The sequence below is a fragment of the Rhyacophila brunnea genome, unplaced genomic scaffold, assembly GCF_057557595.1.
Source record: "Rhyacophila brunnea isolate RB1 unplaced genomic scaffold, BYU_Rbru_1.0 scaffold_5, whole genome shotgun sequence".
NCBI lineage: Eukaryota > Metazoa > Arthropoda > Insecta > Trichoptera > Rhyacophilidae > Rhyacophila > Rhyacophila brunnea.
In genome coordinates, this window is record NW_028233170.1 from 46,195,807 (window position 1) to 46,211,871 (window position 16,065).

Below are 16,065 nucleotides of genomic sequence, written 5' to 3' on the forward strand. Positions count from 1 at the left end.
ATGTCTGTTCCTAATAAGATCGTAAAATTATTGTTGTGTTAATAGATTTTTGTTTTTACAAGAAATAGATGTTAGCCACTTGTTCATTCTATTATTCTGCGTCCAACATATTGTGAATTTGTCAGACACGAAAAAACGATTTTTTTCCGGTTCGGTAAACGTTCAAATACGCGCGTTAACATGATCTGACTCCCTAGTTCATTTATCGTTTGTTAATTTATGGCTACGGCCGTATGTTGTAGTTTAACCACTGGGAAATGCCAATAGAAATGTCGTATTTCAAAAAAATACTACCTTATTCTTAGGTCAATAATTATTATAAAACAATCATTATTCGTAGGATGTTTACCACATTTGAAAGGCCAAAGACATAGCTTATAATCAGTATCTTTAGAATTATCTTAAAATGTGTTAAGTAATTGTGCCCATTTTTTGAATAATAAAATGCCTAATTCTTGTCAAATTTGGGATCACAGAGATTATAAATATATTTTTTTATCATAAACATTTCACTATAATAATGTTAACATAAATTTTACTAACAGTTTTATAAATGCGTTTAAAAATTAATAAACCTAAAAAATATTAACACTACTGCACATGGATGTACTGAAATATGACTATATTCTAAAACATTAGATCGAGAGGTATAAAAGACTACTATTTTATGTAATAAAAATACTTTATGCAGTCATCAAATGTTTTAAATAAATATAAAGGATAATAAGGCTTCAAAATTATATAAATAGATTATCTACAACGTTTAAGGAATGTCCACGCTTACGTTCTGGAAATACCATAAAACCCCATTTTGACTTACGTTGGGCATGTGGGGGGCCCTTAAATTACTCAATTATTATATTGTACAGTTTTCATACTTTTACCTATTTGAAAATGTTAATGAATTATGGAAAACATGGGAATGATGTTGCCATGTTAGTTTTACATAACACTTACATTCTACGCATTAGCATAAGAAATTAATAGTGCAAAATTAATTCACCATTCATGTAATTTTTTTGTTTCACCAAGCGTTGAATATCATTTTTGACAGCAACCAATTTTGCAGTAATTTTGTCAATGTCGCCAAATGTTTTTGTTTTTACAGATTCTATTTGGCGTAGAGATTTCCTCACTAGATCCAAATAGCGAGGCGTATTGACGATGGGCGTGCTGCAATAAGGGCACAGCCGGATTGAGATCTTTTGGGAGTCGTTCTCAGTCACATCCATCAGCCATTTGTCCAGACCGTTCACTTCCACGCTGTGCGGACAGTCCATCAATTTCACAAACCTGAAATATAAAGATACCTACATGAATTCGGAACAGATTTAAGAGGTAAACAATACATACCTTTACTCACCCAATAATATCCAGAGATCACACATTGTCAGATCAAAATCCTTATTCTCTTAGACCTGATTCTTCGTGTGTCGCTACAGATAGTTTATGTGAATTTTAAGTGAATTTAGGTGAACAAAGATACTATGTAGAGAAGGGAAATGTATGGTTCCGGATGCCACTGTGGTAGATACACTCGCGGCTTCTCACTTGAATAAATCAGTTCAATCGTAAGATTCAGCAATTCTTTTAGCTGAGTCTAACAAAGCCAAAAAACAGAGGCTTGGAGCGGACCCTTTTTTGATTTGCTCGGCTCCGAGACCTAATACTTGCTCCAGCTCCACTCCAGGGTCTGCTCTGCTCCGGGTAAAAATATATAATCGGTATTATATGTATACAAATGTTGAAATTTAAATAAAAAGTGATTTTGAAATAAGGTTTATTATTTGTCTTGAATGAGAATGTTTCTATGAAAATTTAATAATAATATAAATAAACATCCGGAGCAGTGGAGCACTACAAATTTTTGTTGCTCCGGCTCCGCTCCTGCTACGGGTAAACCCCCATTTCTACACTGCTCCGTGCTCCTGCTCCGAGCTCCGCTCCAACGCTCTGAAAAAAAAAGACTGTTTTTCACCTAATTATCTTGTCTGTCCTCCGGGTATCGAGACATTTGGACCCTGGGCAGTGGTGTAGTGGGTCGAGGGCGCGTGGAGTTGGCGCTCCCACACTTTTTTCTAGACGATTTGGAAATTTTCCGTAATATAAATTGTACAAATTTTAATTTTGTTAGGACCTAAAAATGCGTTGTCTTGAAAATATTGTTTATTTAAAGCGTGTTATAAAAAACGTTATTCGAACACATCGGTGGTGTGCTATCTGTTTTCACATGGTTTCCATAAATTAAATAAGGCACGATGGGATAATTCATTACCTTTTTCCTCGCTGAACAGTATTGCTTAAAACCCAGTTCAAAATTTATCACCATTGTAAATTTGAAATTTCAACATTACTGACAGGTAACAGTGGCGAAGGGTAGAGGTAGGCTATTAACCCATAGCTTACGGGCCGCACAAAATTGTGTTTTTGATAATTACTTTTCAAATGCAAATTAACACGTTAATTACAAAATTAACTAAAAGGGCCCGTAATCATTGCTTTAAGATCCGCCATAAATAGTGGACACTAAACTTTATCAGTCGTACGTATTTATTTTCATTGAAATTACAAATAATGGTATTGGTTAATTTTTAAAATTCAATTAAACCCTGCGCAACCAAGCCATAATAGATAATAGTCAAAAATACGCATATATCTATAAAATAACTAAACTTATGCAATTATCATACATAACTTTGGATAATGTATAGATAGAATAATATGTTTTATATATTATTGCTTGCTTTAGACAGGGCTTAATGAATTTAAAGAAATGAGCCAACAATGTGTGTAATATGTATTCTTAATTAAACCAAAATTAATAAGTATGAATAAAAAAGTGTCCACAATTTTACCATATCGTCCAAAATATACTAAAACTATTGTTTGATTTAGGCAGGGTTTAATTGATTTTTAAAAACACACTAACACAATCTGTATAATGTAGCCTTAGTTCAATAAAAACAAATACAATTGGTATGACTAACAAAGTTTAATGTGCACTATTTATGGCGGATCTTAACAGCCTACCTCCACCCTTTGCTACTGACAGGAAAGGACAACAGTTTCTTTAGAGACAAAGAATAATATTATAAAATGTCTTCAAAGGTGCAAATAAGTGCTGCCACAGTTTTTTATTTGAACAAATCTATTTTAAAAAATGTTGCTGCTATTGGATGATCTGTCGCTTTTTGAATAAAATTTAGTGATTCTTCGTTATTTTACACAATATAGTTACGAGGCTAGCCGTTTATATTTCGGGAAAACCAACAAAAACGAGTTTTTTATAAATGAAAACAGTTTTATTGTTTTTCAAAATATTTTCCACGATAACTTATACACTTTTCCATGCGTGTGAACCAATCTGAAAAGCATTTTTGCCACTTTGCAGAAGGTAACTCCAAAACATGGTTTTTGAACCCATCAACCGCCTCTTCTGGTGTAGAAAATCGTTGACCGCGCAATTTATCTTGGACTGTCGAGAATAAAAAGAAATCATTTGGTGCCAAATCGGAGTTGTACGGCGAATGACCCATCAATTTGATGTTTTTAGTTCTCAAATAGGCGCTTGTTTGAGCCGATGTGTGAGAGCTCGCATTGTCTGACGGTTGCTTTTCCTTATTTCACCAAAAACTTCTGGCAAACAAAGTGTTGTGTACCATTCAGAATTGACTGTTCTACGATTCTCTAAAGGCACAGTAGCGACATGGCCTGTTTTTTCCGAAAAAACAGGCGACCATTTGCTTCGAAGTGCTTCGAGCGCGAGCAACTTTTGAAGACCCATACGGTCGACTGCTGTTTACTTTCGGGCTCATACGTATATATCAAAGATTCTTCAACTGTAACAATCTTATAAACGTTTTTTGAAGCAACTCGATCGTATTTTTTGAGCATTTCATTGCACCAATCGACACGCGCCTTTCTGGTGCGATTGTCAAATTATGCGGGATCCAACGCAAACATAGCTTCTCCACGTCTAAATGTTCACGCAAGATCGTATACACGCTGGTGTTACTAATGCCCAGAGATGCTTCAATCTCACGGTATGTCACATGACGATCTTGAATTATCAGTTCACGTACAGCATCGATGTTTTCTGGAGAAACAACTGATTTTGGACGACCTTCACGCGGCTCGTCTGCGAGCGAACGACGGCCACGAGAAAATTCGCTAAACCAGAGATATACCTTAGTTTTTGGTAGTGCTTTATCACCACATAAAGCACTAAGTTCAGTAATGCACTGTTCCTGCGATAATCCACGTCGAAAGTTGTGAAAAATAATCGCACGAAAATTTTCACGAGTTTATTCCATTTTTGGCCGAGATAAATATTTCAAATGAATTTAAAAAATAAAAAGCATCCGTTTGTTAAAACGTTCTGAGTAGTTTTGCCGTTAAAAATGTCAAACTTCAAAATACATAAGTCAAATTGCACCTAGCAATACCAGTGTTTCTAATTCCCGAAATATAAACGGCTACCTATGTATTAAAGAGAATATTAATAATATGGATATAAAAAAACTTATTATTACATAATAATATTATCAAAAATTTTTACTTGTTGATTGTACCTTTTTTGTTGCACGGTGGTGCCTACAAGGGCTTTTCTAAATAAAGTTAACATGTTTCCGTTATCTCTATTATTCCAAAATAATACGAACATCGCTCGAAACAATTCCATAAATAAGGCAGTTATCTATAATGATTGTTAGCACATTTAACACGTCTTACTTGATTCCAAATACATCCCATTAGAATCCCCAAGTGAATAAAAAAAGTTAATGGAATGCATGGTTAAAGCTAACTGCCTGAATACGACATATCTTTATCACTCTTTTATTGATTTAGGAGTTAAGTGATATTATGTTAGAAGAGCCTTGCTCGAATATATACACCGTACAAAAAGAGAATTCACATAAATACCACCTAGATAACATTGATTATGACATATTTTGGAAGATGTGTTTTAAATACAGTAAAGCGCATATAAATGGTTTCAATTAGTTCTCCTGTCACATTACACATTGGACTCCATCTTGCGACTTTCCGTGTCTTTTCGGTGTTACGGTTTGAAGTGGTCTATATAATTCCTTAGTTCGAAGCATGCTTGATAGTTGGCAGTGGCGAAGACTCCATACTAGGCGATTATTTAAAGCCTACCTTCTTAACAAAAATATTTTTTTAATTTTATATTGCCATATTAAATAATATATTAAATATGCCCAACGACATCTATCGTATAATTGTCATAATAATTTTATGATCTTTTCGCTCATTTCAATAAGCACCATTTATGGCATGTCTCGAAAGTTTAAGAAAATAGGCGACATCTCGTTTCGCTTCACATATTGTATGGATTATGTTCGCGTGAATCGAAAGTTTTTTTATATGATGTTTGTTTCTCATAATTTCGAAACGTCTGCGGCGGCCCATACAAATCGGTAAGTTATTTAAGAAGCGCTTACATTACGTAAGCGCACATTTATTCAAAACAATTAATAAGATAATTTAAAAAAATAATTTCTATGGGATTCAATCACATATAAATATTGATTGTTGTTAAAAATATAAAATAATTTATCTCGTGATTTTTGTTAATCAGTTAGTTCATTCATAGATTAAGACAATTTATTTAGTCAGTTATGTCAGTTGAAATCTGATATTGTGCATAAATCTATATTTTAAATATAGAAGTATTTTAAAGTGTCTAGTTTTACGGGTTAAATTATAAATTGGTATCTTGCGTTTATAAATGTTTAGGAAAATACATAATTCAAATTATTTAATTGCTTAATTTTATACCATCAGTGAGCTTTTGAAATTTCATCGATTTTTGTGTAGGTACCTATTCATAAGTAGTAATGTCGGATTACCTTCTTATTTCCCGTAAATATATCTAACAAGTGTGCTTTCTCCACAGCCTACCTCTTTCCAAAGTCACCCTTCGCCACTGATAGTGGGTCTATATCAGGCATGTCCAATGAGCGATCGTGAGATTGATTTTGGACGATCGCACCACAGGCCCATAGGAATTGAGTCGTGAAAATATAAAACGCATGTACTCTCAGTTGTTATATACCTAATTATATGATTTTACTAAAATTTTGAAATGAAAGCGTTAACCATTCCATGTGAAAGTCGTTATCATCAAATTAACCATGAAGAAGTCCACATGGCCTCGTACCACTTGATTCGCATTGCATATCTCACTACCTGTCGCCATGAGTGATATAGAAGATATGAATCCCCATTCCCCGTGCTTTAAGCTAAGGCGTAGTTTTTCCTACAGTCGTGCAGCAGACTCTTTGCACAGTAGGAAAATAGTAAAGTTTGACGATGAGTGTATTGAGTGCCCAAAAGAAAATGAAATCTTTATTTTCATGTCAAATGGGAAATTAAGTAGTTCTTTGCGATAGGAAGATAAGGAAGGAAGATAAGAACCAAAGAAACGTATCTCATTTTTTTCTACTTTACAGGAGACACCATAACAAAAATTTACATTTTACTGACTTTAGTAACAACAAAGTGTTTCGAGGAGACGTGTATTAAACCATCTTTTATCTGTCGATTTTTTACTTTCGTCTCTTTGTCACTCAACATTTTCAATGCCTCAAAATATCACTATGGCAGTATCTGACAAGCCGCAGATTTTTAATGACATAAATAGAATATAGAGCGAAGCTCTTACTACAATTATTGCTGTAATACCAATAATTTTTCGCTTGGTATTTCATAATTATTCAAACAGATGTCACTGTGTGTTTAATATTTTAGATTATGCAAATCAATCGACAGTGGCTAGTAATGTGGGTTTAAAGTCGGATAATAGTCGCTATTCTACTTCAAAGATATGAACATTTAAAAATATACGGTCTTGCGATGCAATTTTTGATTATTGTGTGTCGATAATCGACAATTACATAATTCAATATTGAAGATAATTCAGATATTGACATATTTCACTTGCATGAGATGAGTTTAGATGGAGGTTGTTTTACATTTTTTTAAATATGGTCTATATATAATATTTCAAATATTAGCTCATTCAATGTACTTCCATGTACTTTTTTATTTTTTTTTAATTACTCTTCTGATTATGCTGTATAAAGTAATATAAAAAATGCGATAGGTACTGTTTACCCATGTTGTGAATTATGAATTTGTAAAGTAATAATATGTAAAATAAATAAATTTCATTTTTATTTCCAGACAAAATTTTCAATCCTGAGACTATAGGTTTTTAGCACTTTTTCTTAATGCCGGAACAGGAATAAAGATAAACGCACAGAAAAAAATTCACATTCATTTGTAAATAGTTCTGTCTTTTCATGGTGTAGGTGTGCAAATAGTTTGTATTATGTAATTTTGAGAAAATTATACAAAGTAAACTAACCGCCATAAGCTCTAGTAATTGAAAAATAAATTATTTTTAAAAAATATCACTCACAAATTAATCTAGAAACCTCGAGATCAAAACAGCGAATGGGATACTAGAATCTACGGATGACAAATCCCGATATGTACTGACCTTGCGTCTACGTCGTCCTCATTACCGAAAAGCAATTCGGGCACCGACTTGGGGTCACAATATATGCAGATGGGAGGACACAATTCTCCGCAGAGGCCACGACATGGATGATTACATTTCAAGACGCGGCGACAGGGCTCCGAACAGGGTGGCCAATCGCAAGTCTCCCAGCAAAGTCTAGTACATTTTCCGTGTTCACAGTGACGCTCGCATTTCATCTGAATAAAACAAATAAAATTATCTAGTGAATACATATATGGCGGCAGGTTGTACACAAAACACTATGTCACGAAGTAACAAATCAAATCAATGACACGCATGAAAATTCTGTGTGCACCCAAAAGAAAAGTTTGTAAAATTTTAAAAGGCACTTTTGTAAATGATTCTGGCTTTGACATATATGATGAAAATATTGAATTAAACTTTGCAAATAAAAAACCAGTATTTGTGTAATGACACCTGTTCTGATCCAGATTTCCCTTTGATTGGTGACAGGTAAATCATCGAGAGCGTGGACAACCTTCCACCTGGGGATGCACGTCTTAGGAGATGGCACTTCACAAAGATCTCGCTAAGGGAATGGGAACAGCTGAAGCAACCTTTAACTCGATGCGGAATGTCTGGGACTCATAACAGTACTCGGTTAAAACCAAAGAATTTGGATTATCAGGAGCCTTATACCTACGTTGTTTCTGTTATTATTAGATATTATCTAGCAAACGCACGAAGCATGGTTAAGTTGGTAAGCCTTACAAAAATATTAACATCGCTCAGTTGTCATTCTGATTTTCTTACCCATAAATTGGTTGCCATTTTTATGTTCATTGTAATTACTCGAGTGCAGTTATAAACAGTTTTACCTACATTTTATAGGATTTTTCAACTAAATAATGATGCCCTATCATTGACTGCTAATGATATAGATTAGTTAATATTGATATAGTTTTAGTGTGAAGTTATCTGCAAATGAACCTGCGGTGCGGAGTCACTTATAGCTAACTTAATCAGTGGACCAGAAGTCCTTTTTTTGCTTCAATTTCATACATTTAAGTTCCAACTCTGAAGAAGATTTTTTTTTCAATATCTCCGGTTAAAACAAAAGCCACCTGTTCATTGTTTCCATACTGACAGTGTTGCTATACGGAAGTGTGACATTAAATTAAAATGAAATTAAAAGGTGGACCATTCAGCCTCTCGTCACTATGCCTGCACTTTCTTCAAGCCGACCTAAATACCATCAACGGAGAGTATACGGCGGAGATACGAGATGCTGACATAACCTGAGAAGAATAAAATTTAGGTTCATTTACGTACATTACACGGTCGGCAGGGGACTCCGCAGGGCAGAGGGCACTCGGAATGCTGGCACTTTACAGAGCACGAGCGCTTACATGGCGGACAAGATTCGCGGCAAGGCTCTTCACAGCTGAAAACCAAATCATGATAAAAATCATAAAACTTGGACCCATGGTCCGCACATCCTGAAGATTTTTGGCGGGGCACCCTACTTATTGCTAAAGATAAAGGCAGTGCGACGCTCTACAGTAGCGTTTTCCAAATGGTGTACGCGGTAAAATTAATGTGTGTATTTAGTGTTTTTTTTTTGTATATTTTAATATATTACTATTATATAATATTACATATTATTATATTTGAATTATGGAGTTGTCGAGTATCGATATTAGGTACAATTAAAAATTGTATCGTACAACCACATAATTTTAGGTAATAACATTATTAAAGAAAAATTGCTACTATTAGAGAGAGTTTGTGATGTGTGTTTATATCACTTATTTGGTCGTCTCGCCACGTCGGGCCGTTCCTGGGCCCAGGCCCTCAGACTAGAGCCATGTCAGCCCCCCCTTTGTGGGGGCCATGCTTGGACCATACCAGGAGCCTTACAGAACTTTCGTGTCACAAGTACTCGATGGCATTTTTGCAATGTTTCTAGTGTGGTAGACCTAATAGGCACAGAAAATATCCTTGGCTCGTTGAAACAAGATGGCGGATTTGTTTTATCTTTGGCAGTAAAGTTGATATAATGATGGCACACTTTGGTTCTTTGATCTACATAATATTCCGAATAATTATAGTTCAATCGTTTGGCAACCGTTCTATATACAATATTAATACGGTTTGTCATGTTACATTCATTCAAACACACATCCGAAAATACTATGTGAATTTTCCATACATGTGATTCAAGCCCGTTACCAACAGCTTTGGAGGCAAACACATAATTACATCTCTACCGGGGGCACATATTTTGATACTATCAATCATATGGTAGATAATTTACACCAAATCTGTTTGAATCCCCATTTTTTAAAGATTCTTTTTTAGGTTTAAAGTTCTAATTAACTGATAAAAGCATTTTACAATGTTTCACAGACAGAGCTAGATAATTATTTGGATATGTACACAAAATGTTTTTTTATAGTAACATATACTATATAATATAGTCAGTGGTTCACAATAAACGGCATGACTGAGTAGTGAGTACCAATGTTTTATAAGAAAATAAACTTAGACTAAAAAATAAATAGCAAAAGTTGATGAAAGGAGGTTCAGAAAATGTGTAAGAGGATGATCTTTGAGTATGTTAATTGAGGCCGTTAGTTTCAAAGTCGGTAACCTCAATCCACCCGAACCAGAAGCAGCCAATTTACGAGGTATGTAATAAAAGAAACCTAAGATAAAGTAGATAAAGATGATAAAACATATTATGTACCCATGACCGCAAACGAGAATATGGCCACAATTTTCTTGACATGGCATGTGTAAGCGACCACCGAAGCATTGCCCGCAAGTCCCTTTGCATTTGTGTCCACACCCCTTCAGCACATGACCGCACTCTTCTTTACAATACTTCATCATAAAAAATGATGCTTTCTCATTTCCTGTAACATAAAAATAAGTGGAAATGATCTATCAACATTCATAATTATTTGTTTTTTAAGAAATTCATCGTGAATTTGATAATACTTAATTCAATATAATTTTTAATGGTTTTCAAACAAACCGTTTGTATAATTTGTATAAACTGAAAAAATGTAGTCGACAATGATTTCAAAACGCCAGTTGAATTAATACATTTTTTAAGATTATTATAATACCTAGTATTCACTGCACATAAAATGTTTAATTTTACATCGTTTTTCTTAGGTCGCATTTTTATTTGTCCGGTGGTTGTTTGTCCGGTACAAATCTTGCAATCGATTTTTAACTAACTTCCCGACTAGCTAGACATTTGAAACTTTTAGAATATATCAGAACACGGTGCCAATGCATTTTTTAAATACGTTTAGCCATCTTTAAGTAGAATTGAATTCATTTTCAGTTAATTCTGTTTTGTATAAAAAGTTATTTCAGAAGAAATCCGTAAAAAGTAAAACTATTATTGATTGCTAAGCTGATAGTCCTAGCAACTAAATTATTAATATATACGTGCGTTACTATGAAAATCAATATGAAGTGTCAAAATGACATTTCACTATATTTATTCAGTATTTCTATCAAGTACATTTTTCTTTGATCGTTTGCTAGTCAAGTCAAGTTTATATGATTCAACAGAAAATTTAAAAACGTTGTATATAAAAAGTTATTTTTATCTTGTAATTATTTATAAATCTGTTTGATATGCGTTTTGACCCCTGAATTAACAAACTATGTATTGAGATATTTCTACTAGAGTGATTACTTAAACTGCACTGATTTTGTTCACATTACATCAACGTGGAAACACAATATATGCACGATCATTTCAATAAAATGAAAGCTTTTTAAGCACAATTTACGTCTGAATTATTGAAAATTCAATTACAATAAATTACAATTATTAAAATGAATAATTTAATATGAATTTGAATGGACGCATATGAATATAATCTCTATTATAGACACTCTGCAGTGCCCAAGTCTGCAATGTTATACTATACAATAATTGGAGGGTGATCTTTTATTTTCGCAATAACGATGTGATGTCGCTTGTTGATGACGTTTTTTTCATTGTTATTGTTTACATACATTTCGTTTTGTTTGTCAAGTTTTTTGTTTCGATGTTTTTTTGTGTGAAATAAAAAATTTCAATACCATTTTCCCTCTATTTACGTTTAATATTGAGAGTTATTTCATAAAACAAAATCAAGATTTACTGTAGTTACTCATTTCCAATTCTTTCAATAAAATTATATAATGTTTTATTCATCGGATTAACAGGGATAATTTAGTTATTTATCTGTCTATACCAGGGATGGCCAGTGCGTCGATCGGGAAGGTATTTTTGGTAGATCGCGGACATAATAATATATAGTACTATTAAACTAAACTGAAATAATGTCTTTAATCAATGACATACTCGTATTTTATCATTATCAAAAAATACAGTCATGCGAAGAACACAAGTAATGAGCTTAAGATACTAGATACTTAAGATACTTGGAAGATATTCGACAGGAAAACATTATTCTCTCTTCTTGGTCGTGCACTCATGGCTGAGGATCGTGACCACATTTAAATTTCGCCATCCTTTGAGCGACTAAGACGTTCCATCCTTCTCGATCTTCCGCTTCTCTCAGGGCAGAATGGATGGTGCCCCCAGTCAGCTCTTTCACTTGGTCGCTCCATCGCGCAGACGCTCTTCCTCTGCTTTGCCTTCCCTGGAGGCTACCCAAAACTACCAGTCTCTCCAGGTTGTCCGGTCCGCGCCTGACAATATGTCCAAAAAACTGCAGAATTCTTCTCAGACATATCGTCGAGAGCCGTTCCTTTATCTTCAGTCCCTGGATGATTGACTGGTTCGTCCTGTGCTCCGTCCAAGATATGCGAAGCATTCGGCGCCAACACCACATCTCAAAGGCATCAATTGCCTTCCGTTCTCTTGCCTTCAGGGTCCACGACTCGACTCCGTATAGGAATATCGAGAACACTAATGTTTGCACAAGCATCATTTTTGTGGCAATCGAAATTCCCCGATCCTTCCATATAGTGGTAAGGCATGCCATCGCACTTTTTGCAATAATAATTGCAAACATTATTATAATATGCAATCTGACGAGTCTGTAGATTACACGGATATTGCACAACTATGCGTTTTTATTCGATTTGTTTTTGAAGATATGTCTACTTCAGAAGAATTTTGAACAGTTTTACCACTGAAGGAACGAACCAGAGGAGGAGATATATTTAACGCATTTAAGTCGTATATTAATCGTACTCGATTTCCTATTCATAAACTAGTATCGGTAACGACTGATGAAGCTCCTGCTATGGTTAGGAATCATGTTGGGTTTATTACTTTATGTAAAAATGAAACAATACCCACTTTTATCAGTTATCATTGCATTAAACACCAGCAGGCGTTATGTTCAAAAGTATTAAACCTGAATCAAGCGATGGATGTTGTTTTTAATTGTGAATTCAATTCGTGGTAAAGCTTTACAAAGATGGCAATTTCGATCATTATTAGAAGAATGTGGATCGGAAAATAGCGAAATTTTGTTGCATACAGATGTAAGACGGCTTAGTCGGGCTAAGTTTTTGAAAAGATTCAGAGATATGTTACCTGAAATTAAACACTATTAAACAATTACAGAGTATCATCAACTAGATGGCAAAACGTGTTTGCTTGATCTTGCCTTTCTCTGTGAATTTACAGAAAAATTAAATAATATCTACAACTTCAAGGGGAAAAGTCATTAATTGATTTGATTAGTGCAGTGAATACTGTGTAATTTAACAAGATAATTAAAATAGTAATATTAATAATGACTGAATGAAGCAATAAAATAATTTTAAACCAGCGGCGCTTCAATAAGCGGCCATTTTTCTGAGTGTGTAATTTAACAAGATAATTAAAATAGTAATATTAAATAATATTAATAATTACGGAATGAAGCAACAAGATAAGTTTAAACCAGCGGCACTCCATTTCAACTTCCTACCAATAATTTGGATAGTTCGATGAACCAAAGAAACAGTTTTATTTATTTTGTGAACCTGATTCTAAATCACCACACCAGAGGTGTTCGAAGAATCTAGGTTATCACAAGTTTTGTTTTTGTTTTGTTACGCCAAAGAAGTATAACTTCTAACGCGCGTGCATAAGTACACACATCGATTTTTATCAATACTTTCATTCGAAAAGTAAATGTTCTTCAAGCATTCTGTCGTCAGAAAAAATGTCAATTCATCGTTCCCTTACCCATTCTGGCTTTGTTGCATGGTATGAGGAAACTGTGCCTGCATAGTGATGTGAAGGGGTTGGTCACGAGGATTTCGCAAGCTTTATCATCACAAGGGGAACTGCAGGGTCTTTCGCACAGGTGGCCGCACTCCAGTTGACGTCCGCAGATCGATTCACAGAACGACAATTCAACATTCCCGATGCATGTCGTTGAAACCATATGGCCACATGACCGAGGTTTCATTACCTACAATTTTACAAAACAGAAAGATCAACATACTGTGCAACTTCCATATTTTGGCTGATACGTCATTACAGCGAATTTCGGGAACTACAAAGCCCCCCCCCCCTCTTTTGTCGGCATGTCTTTGGGCAAAGAGCTTGTAACTTTTAGAAAATTTCCAAGATATTCTTTTAGTGATTAAGTCAGTATTCTGAGAGGGACGTTTATGTCTGAAAGTATTTTTCCGATTATGCATAGTCATATAACAAAAATTACAGCACTAGGCCCATATTTCGCTAACAATAATATTATGTGCATCCATAATATACGTAAATAATTCTAATTGATCTAAGTTTTTTACTATTCTATTTGAATAATTTTTATTGACTTCGGTTTCGCTGTTCAGCATATTCGGGCACTGTGCACATACACCTGTGGTAAATATGCATCTTAATAGTTCCTTACTGCTTATAAAATGAGGCTATTAATTTCAAAGCAGGTAACCACAATTTTAAGATAATCGCCAAAAACAGTCAATCTCATTTTGTACTGTTAAAAGAATATTTCCTTTTTGTAAATGCAAATAGTGAAACAATAAAATGTCGTTTATGTTATTTGAACATGCTTTAATCTATATTTGTAAAATATATAGGTAGGTACTGATAAATCACCACACTTCAGGTCTAGCTCAGTTGGTGTGTTTTTTTTAATGTGGGTATCATTAATTGTTTTATCATAATTATTTGGTCATATTATTTGTTTAATGTTCGTATTAGTTTTTGGAAAAGTTTCATACAGTGAATAAAACTCGGAAAAGTTGTATTGACCCACTTTATTTTATTCTGTATTATAATTCGTAACTCTATTTACAAATAACATTTTATGGTTATTCGTAGTATAGGACAAAAGCCCAGTTTGACAAACACTGGTTTATTCGCAATTCCCATGTTCACATTTACAGTACTTGTATCATTTTATAATTATTGTTAAACTTAGTTTTTAATTTCTTTTTTGTCCAATATATTTTATAAGCCCGGTTGAATGCCACTGATTTATTTTCGATACCGTATTCGTATTTAAATTAATATTATTTTAATAGTTAATTGCAAACGTTCGAGTTATTAATTCTGACGTCTCTAATATTATAAAAGCAAGATGGCCGGCCAGTTTGAGTAACTTCAGAACAGCTGACGTCTCGTTTTTTTACGCTCGCGACGGGTCGGCTACGTTTCACGTATGGTAGATAGATGATGACGTAATAATACATGTGCTACTACGTTTACTTTCCCGCGTCTTCGCTTTGCGTACCGAAATCTACATAGAGAGTAGCGTAGGTTCTAGATCGGAATCCCAGCTGTTAACTGCCCTTCTGAGGGAAAAAATCAAGCTTTTATATCCTCTGAGGGAGGTCGAGGTTGGGGCTTAATGGTGGGAGTTTTGAAAATTTGAATTCGGCCGTTAAAATTTCAATTACCGCCAATTTTAGAGCGTAATTTTAATTAATTAATAGTTCTGATCATTTTACAATGGTAATTAGCTTGTAGCGGTGCTAACGCAAATGTCCGACTTGAAATATTCGGAGAAAAGTCAATTTCAAATCAATTAATCTTCATTTTAAAAGTATAGATTTTCCTGAACCTTCTCCGAATGGCCTTATCTGGGTGTCAAACTGTAGCTGACGGAATTCCTTATTGAATGGCTTCATGATTAGTATCCAAAAAGTGAATACTAACCGATGTATCGACGTTTCAGAGCGTACATTTAAATAGCCGTGTTTACATATTTAGAATCATTTTGTATTAACAAATCGTAGTGCAAAACGATTGACTGCGCGTAAGAAACCATTAGGCCTGTCAAAGGCGGCTTTTTTTCCCGGGAGTTTTCTCGGAAAATGACAATAATTTTCCGGATTTTTCTTTTTACAAAATCTAAAAATGTTGACAGTCGGAAGACCTTGTTCTTGATACGAAGATCAAAACGCGAGTTCCAAATCGCTGTTTGTTTCTGAGATATTAATTATGCTAGTTTGACAGCTTACTTTTTCCCTTCAACCGGATTCGCCGGATGTTCGTTTCACGCAGTTATGATATATTAGAACTTTTTCTATAATCTAAGATTAGAACTTAAACC

The 16,065-nt window shown here is 34.3% G+C and overlaps 2 protein-coding genes across 2 annotated transcripts in view; one reads left to right on the forward strand and one right to left on the reverse strand.

Moving 5' to 3' along the window:
* Positions 1-1,770, forward strand: part of mEFG1 (mitochondrial translation elongation factor G 1) — a 92,523-nt gene extending 90,753 nt beyond the window's left edge. Inside the window, exon 15 of the mRNA XM_085955442.1 lies at positions 1,109-1,770. The gene's annotated coding sequence lies outside the window, so the exon portion shown is untranslated. The remainder of the gene's footprint in view (positions 1-1,108) is intronic.
* Positions 764-13,932, reverse strand: Mst84Dd (Male-specific RNA 84Dd). The gene is made up of 6 exons (XM_085956205.1): positions 13,731-13,932; positions 10,260-10,428; positions 8,843-8,954; positions 7,529-7,746; positions 1,107-1,293; positions 764-787 (listed from the first exon to the last, which is right to left on the reverse strand). Exons 1-6 carry the CDS (start codon positions 13,930-13,932, stop codon positions 764-766), a joined length of 912 nt encoding a protein of 303 aa, XP_085812331.1.
* Positions 13,933-16,065: the final 2,133 nt, after the last annotated feature.